Source organism: Carlito syrichta, unplaced genomic scaffold (genome assembly GCF_000164805.1).
Source record: "Carlito syrichta isolate Samal-C Ts95f unplaced genomic scaffold, Tarsius_syrichta-2.0.1 Scaffold302518, whole genome shotgun sequence".
Classification (NCBI taxonomy): Eukaryota; Metazoa; Chordata; class Mammalia; order Primates; family Tarsiidae; genus Carlito; species Carlito syrichta.
Window position 1 is genome coordinate 448,156 of NW_007246614.1, and position 7,227 is coordinate 455,382.

The 7,227-nt window shown below is 39.5% G+C and overlaps 1 protein-coding gene across 5 annotated transcripts in view; it reads left to right on the plus strand.

The window, feature by feature from the left end:
- PSMG1 (proteasome assembly chaperone 1) overlaps positions 1–7,027 on the plus strand; it is an 11,549-nt gene extending 4,522 nt beyond the window's left edge. For 4 of the 5 annotated variants that reach the window (XM_021711712.1, XM_008056774.1, XM_021711710.1 and 1 more), the window contains 3 exons: positions 2,231–2,429; positions 3,633–3,769; positions 6,817–7,027. In XM_021711712.1, the coding sequence (XP_021567387.1) occupies positions 2,231–2,429; positions 3,633–3,769; positions 6,817–6,891 (411 nt within the window). In that variant the 3' untranslated portion in view covers positions 6,892–7,027. Of the gene's footprint in view, positions 1–2,230; positions 2,433–3,632; positions 3,770–6,816 lie in introns of all 5 variants that reach the window. The other variant, XM_021711709.1, reaches the window with a different exon arrangement.
- Positions 7,028–7,227: the final 200 nt, after the last annotated feature.

The following is a 7,227-nucleotide window of genomic DNA, read 5'->3' on the forward strand; positions in this document are numbered from 1 at the left end:
CAAGTTGCCCAGGCGGGTCTCGAGCCCACGGGCTCAGGCAATCCACTCACCTCAGCCTCCTAAAGGCGCGGGATTACAGGCTGAGCCACCGAGCCCAGCAGGTGTATTTTCATATAGGTATAGGCCCATGCCTATAATCTCAGTACTTAGGGAGGCCTAGGTGAGGATTGCTTGAGGCCAGATGCTTGAGACCAGTCTGTGCAACAAAGCGAGACTCCCATCTCTACAAAAAATGGAAAAATTAGCTGGGCATGCGGCTTGTGTCTGTAGTCCCATCTTGGGAGGCTGACGTAGAAAGATCGCCTGAGTCCAGGAGGCTATAGTGAGTCTTGATCATGCCATTGCATTCCATTCTGGGTGACAGAGTAAAACCCTGTATTAAAAAAAATGTGTTGTACAATTGTTTTAAACTAGCTGACATACTTAGAAACATTTATTAAATGTTATTAAATGCATTTCATGAAAGAACTTAAGATTTGTAAATCATCTTACAAGTATATGCATGATTTTATGTTCACTGTATCTATGTGTATTTTTCTTAGGAGAGGGTCAGATCTTAGAAGGTTCAGAAATTACTGTTTTAATTTGTATTTTTAATGTAGAATGATTGTTATGTCAAAAAGACTTTATTATTTTTGTACCGTGGAACAAATGAGTATATATTCTACACTTGCAAAAATATAAAATTATGCATTTCCAAAACAAATTTTTTTTTTTTTGAGTTAGAGTGCCCAGACTGGAGTGCAGTGGCCGCTTCCGGCCACCACAGCCTCCACCCGCTGGGCTCCCGTGATCCTTCCACCTCAGCCTTCCGAGTAGCCGGAATTACAGTCACGTGCTACCACACCCGGCTGATTTTTGATTTATTGTAGAGATGAGGTCTCATCAAGTTGCCAAGGTGGGTCTCGAACCTGCGGTCTCAGGCAATCCACTCACCTTGGCCTCCCAAAGCGTGGGATGACAGGCCGAGGCACCAAGCACAGCCCAAAACAAAATATTTTAATCAACATTTTTAAATTTAGGAGTATTCTTTGGGTGGCCCTGTTGTTTTGGTCACGACAGCCACATAATCCTGATACTTACACATAGTCTAACAGAGTTCTCAAGTATTGTGGGATTAGACTGTAAGTTTTATAAAGTGGAAAATAAATTAGGCCTTACAAATAATTTTTTTTTTTTTTTTGACTTGGAGTCTCACTCTGTCACCCAGACTGGAGTGCAGTGGCCACTCCCGGCCACTGCAGCCTCGACCTGCTGGGCTTCGGCGATCCTTCCGCCTCAGCCTTCCAAGTAGCCTGAATTACAGGCATGCGCTACCACACCTGGCTGATTTTTTGATTTATTGTAGAGATGAGGTCTCGCTGCCCAGGCGGGTCTCGAACCCGTGGGCTCAGGCAATCCACTCACCTCAGCCTCCCAAAGGTGCGAGATTACAGGCTGAGCCACCGAGCCCGGCTACGAATAATTTATTTTCTTAAATGGGTTTACTTGGTAACAAATATCATGTTAACTTTTTGTATTTATTTACAAAGTTATGATATAATGGAAATTAGTCTTATAAATCATTAATGGCACTTAATATAAAATCATCAGTTCTGTTGTTATTACTGGAAATAGCTACTTTCTTCAAATAAAATATTTTCAAACAAGGTGCAGTAACCTAAAATCTAGTTTAAAAAAAAAAATAACTGCTTTCTTTGTTTAAATCACCTTAGATTTTATTAGAAGGTAGAAGGGTTCTTGGAAATCTATCACATCCAGACTCTTCAGATTATAGAAGACATTGAGGTCTCGATTGATTGAAACTTGCCTATAATTGTAGTAACTCAAAAAGTTTCATAAGAATTATTTTCTGAGCAACTTTGGTGAATAGAGAGGGGATGAATATTGGGCCTGTGCTTGTGACTCGTTTTCTCTGAACAATAGTCCTGTAGTTACTATTCTGGTGCTCTTTATTTGTGATCTCATTTACTCAACATCACAGGCGCCTTAGGTAAGTAGTACTGACCTTAGTTCACAGATGAGGAAAGTTACTTGGGTAAGGTTGCCCACCTAGAAAGTAGAACCGAGGTCAAACCCAGGTCAGAACAGCAAAGGCACATTCCCACCCCAGCAAGGCATGGTGTTACTGCTGTAGTGCTGGATGAATAATTAGAAGAACATTTCCATTCTGTGACAAAATTATGTGTTTTGTTATTTTTTTTTTAATTTGAAATCAATTTTGTGTTAGGTTTTTGGCTCTTGCACAAGGAAGAACACGCAAGTAACCATTCTCACATGTCGGCATGTTACCGACTATAAAACCTCAGAATCTACTGGTAGCCTTCCTGCTCCTTTCCTGAAAGCACTAAAAACACAGAATTTCAAAGACCCTGCGTGTTGTTCACTGCTGGAACAACCGAACATAGTACATGATCTTCCTGCAGCAGGTGGTATTAAAATTTATAACTTTGTGTTATATACCGTTATTGCTTTATTAAGACTTGTTACTTTCACTATGGAGATCTTTTGAGGTGGTTAATGTTGATTGATAGCAATATATTTCTATTAATATTCAATGTCAGTAGTTAACAAATACAGTCAGTATATTTGGTTTGAGTTTTAAAATTTTCCAGACACACAGTCAAGAGAGCAACTTAGATTTCTTTTCCTTTTTTTAAATTTATTTTGAGTTGGAGTCTTACTCTGCTGCCCAGACTGGAGTGTGGTGGTACAGTCATGTACCGCAGCATCAATCTCCTGGGCTCAGGTGATCCTTTTGCTTCAACCTCCTGAATAACTGAGACTCCAAGTGTGTGCTAATACTACATCCAGGTACTTTTAAAATGTTTTTTGGGAGATGAGGTCTTGCTATGTTGCCCAGGCTGGTCTTGAACTTCTGGGCTCAAGCAATCCTTCCACCTTGGCCTCCCAAATTGCTGGATTACAGATGTGAGGTACTATACCTGGTGGATTTATTACACTTCAGAGTTGCGTTGTTTTCTTTTTTGTCTTTGATAACTTAAAATGCAAGCCAGAGTTCAATATAAATGTTGGTATGAAAAGTTGGTAAAGTATGTTTTAATTATCAAAATATAAAACTTTAAATATTAAATCTTGATTGTTGCTTTAGTATTTTTTTTTATTATTGTCACTACTTGTATCCTGCTATCATGTGAGGAATAAATTGCCATTTACTTTTCAGTGGTTAGTGTTATGTAATTACTTGTTATTTGTTAAATGATTTGTATTAAAGTCAAAAGAACTTTTTTTTTGCCTTTAATGTTAAGTTTCTAGAGTGAGAAATGGATAAATATTTCACATTATGCATTATGCTCTTATTTGTTACTTACATATATTTACTTTTTTTATTATAGTCTGTAAGATTTTAATCTTTCAGCTGCTTAAAACTATCTCAGCAGTATGTTCAGTATGTAAAACAAATATAATATTTGTAAAAGCAGAAGATTATTTAGAAAATAAGTTGACTTTGAAAGAAACTACATTTATTATAATTGGTTCAAAATGGCAGGAAATGCCTTGATTAAAAGAAGCAACAGAGATGACTTTTTAAAAGCAGTCTTTTATTTAAAGGTATTTAATTTAAAAATCATATAATAGAAAACTTAGTTTTTGTTCTTGTATATTCATAGTTCTGAGTTACTGTCAAGTTTGGAAAATCCCTGCAATACTGTACTTGTGTTACACTGATGTGATGAAACTAGATCTAATTACAGTTGAAGCTTTTAAGCCTATACTTTCTTCCAGAAGCTTGAAAAGTTTGGTTAAGGTAAGGTTTGAACTCATTTAAGTTACTAGCTGAGTTAGTACAATGAACCTAATGACAAATATATATGTATGGTGTGAACTTAAATTCTAAGCATCATGTGGAGATCCTTCTCAAAGTGATGTGTCCTTATCTGGCAGTTTGAATTTGTCACCCTCTCTTGTATATATACCTCTATAAATTGATGAATACTTTGTTCTTATATAATGGATTAATGCAATACAATGAAATCTCATGTCTCTGGACAGATGGTTTTATATTCAAGAAGTTTCTCTAATTTGGAATGTTATAATTATTGAAAAGGTATTTTTGAGTGTAGTATTGATCAAATTACTATAACATTTAATTACTGAATTTTACAGGGGACTAGACATGTAAAGATGAGAAAATGATATAATGAACCTGTTTCCTGCCCTCAGTTCATTTCTGCGGGCTCCTTTTCTAGAAAAATTTGAGCACATGCACAAATATGTTTGCCTGTAATTTTAGGTCTTTAGGGACCCTGCTACTTTCTCTAAGAGATTTTCTGGAAGTCCTTTGCCCCCAGTTTAAGGACTTTATTTATTTATTTATTTTAGAGTCAAAGAGTCTCACTCTGTTGCCTAGGCTGTAGTGCAGTGACTCGATCACGGCTCATCACAGCCTTGCACTCCTGGGCTCACATGATCCTTCTGCCTCAGCCTCCTAAGTAGCTGGGACTATTGGCGTGTGCCACCATGCCTGGCTAATTAAAAAATTTTTTTTAACTTTTTTTATTTTAAAGATGTGGGGTACAATTCAGGGTTAGGTATACAAATGTTCACTATGCAGGTACCCTTGTTGATGAGGTGTGTTCCTCCCTCCCAATTTTTTAACTTTTTGTGGAGATCTCCACTATGTCTGGAACTCCTGGGCTCAAGCATTCCTTCCGACTCAGCCTGCCAAAATACTGGGGTTACAGGCATGAGCCACCGTGCCTGGCCAGGACTACTTCTTTAAAGAAAAGAGGTTTTAACAACATGATTCCACAGAATGAAACAGGGAATGGCCATTAATGCTATGAAGACTTTTTTGTTAAGTTTTATTGGAGTTGTCTCATTTCACAGGTCTTGTAAATTAGTTTCCTACTAGATTGTTGGCTCTTTGTGGACCATGATTTTTTTCTTTTTTTTTTTTTTGAGTTGGAGTCTCACTCTATCACTCAGACTGGAGTGCAGTGGCCGCTCCCGGCCACCGCAGCCTCGACCTGCTGGGCTCCGGCGATCCTTCCGCCTCAGCCTTCCGAGGATCAGCCTTCCAGCGATCCTTCCGCCTCAGCCGGAATTACAGGCATGCGCTACCACGCCCAGCTAATTTTTTTGATTTATTGTAGAGATGAGGTCTCGCCAAGTTGCCTAGGCGGGTCTCGAACCCGCGGGCTCAGGCAATCCACTCACCTCAGCTTCCCAGGCTGAGCCACTGAACCCGGTGATTTTTTTTTTTTAAAGTATCTCAGCTTCATCACATGCCTGCCACCTAGAAAAAACCCTCAATAACCATTTGTTGAAGGGTTAAGCCATAAAACTCTTTAATTTAGTATACTTCAAGCATATCTTTCAAATTAACTGAGCCAGGGATAATCTTTCTGACAAACTGAATTATTTTATGTTGAGCATTCCTTTCAAAGTATATGCTGATAGTTTGCTTATGTAGTTAGCTAATGGATTCATACCACTTAACCTAGGTGTCATTTCTCCAAGGGCAGGTACCAGGTCAGTTTTATTCACTGCTATAGGACTGCTCAGCCCTCAGGTGCTTCATAAATGTTTGGACTTGTGTATCATATCATGTTATATAGGACTTAAAGAAACTCGTATATCATCTATTATATATGGCTTAAAGAAATGCTCAGCTTTTATGAATGAACACCCTTTGAAGCAGAAATTTATTTTTAACCATTTCATTTCTTGCTTTGAGGATAATGATTAGTGGGAGAGTTGTTCTGTAGAATGTTGTTCTCTTGTTTTTGTTTTTGAGTTGGAATGTCACTTTCTCACCCAGGCTGGAATGCAGTGGTACACTCAGTGGCCACCACAGCTTCGACCTGCTGGGCTCAGGTGATCCTAGTGCCTCAGCCTTCTGCTTGGCTGGAACGACAGGCATGCACCACGATGCCCGGCTAATTTTTTGATTTATTGTAGAGATGATATCTTGCCAAGTTGCCCAGGGTGGTCTCGAACCCATGGGCTCAGGCAATCGTCTCACCTTGGCCTCCCAAAGTGCTGGGATTATAGGCATGAGCCACCGTGCCTGGCCTGTTTTTGTTTTTTTGAGTTGTGATCTCTGTCACCCAGGCTGGAGTGCAGTGGCATGGTTATGGCTCACTGCAGCCTCAACCTTCTAGGCTCAGATGATTCTCCCACCTCAGCCTCCTAAGCAGCTGGGAGCACACCACTGTGCCTGAGAATGCTGTTTTCTTAATGACCAAATACATCATCTTGAGTCAGTTCATCGTTTCTCTTAATTTAGAAGTGTTATTATTCAATAAGGTAGGATTGTTTTGAATACCTCCTGCTGGGTCCCCAGAACTGAGTCAGCTCCCGAGCTATGAGTTGGTGCAGGTGACCGTGGTGCTGGGCACATGGAGTGCAGTACCATGTTGCACACAGCCAGGCAGAGTGAATGGCTAACCTGAGAAAGGGCTTCTCGGAGTGGATGGCAGCTTAACTGGAGCTGAAAGATGAGTGAGCCTTAGTGGGCCAAAATGTATGGGGGGAAGCAGTGTGAGCATATTGTGGGGAGGTGTGAGGAGAGTGGTGAAAGTATTGGACTAGGGAGAGGAAAGAGGAAGAGATCACATTGGAAGGCCTCCTCCAGAGGCCAGGAGGCCATCAGAGTTTTGGGTAGAGTAAAGGCATACTGTGGTGTTTGACCTGCTTGCCTTTTGGTTTGGAAGAGAACAAGGGCCACATCTGCCTCATGGTACCGTCCCGTCTTCTTCAAGTCCCAAGAGTATGGGACATTGGGGTGCATGTTGCCCATACCTGAATTCTTGGTCTCACTGTATTCTTAACATTTTTCTCTCCTTCCAGAATATTCCCCAGAGCACAGAGATACTGAAGAAATTGATGACTACAAATGAGGTTCAGAGTAACATTTATACATAATCCAAAAGATTGTTTTGTAACGTATATTATCCATTCTTTTGAGGGGAGCAGTATGTACTGTTTTGTAGGTTATTTCTTTTGGGAGTGGGGGTATATTTTGAGGACAATAAAAAAGAATAAACTTGTAAAAAATGAATTGTAGTGTTAGTTCTTTATTTATGGTAGTATTGTTCACAACTAAAATAAGCCATTTTCCTCTTACCCACTAGGTGGGAGTATTGTTTTATTTAATATTTTAAGATACTATAGTTAAATTTTTGAAAAACTACAGATGTCAGTAGGTTGCATTAATATGGCATAGTACATTAGATGTAAATATTCGTTGCCCTGTTGTGA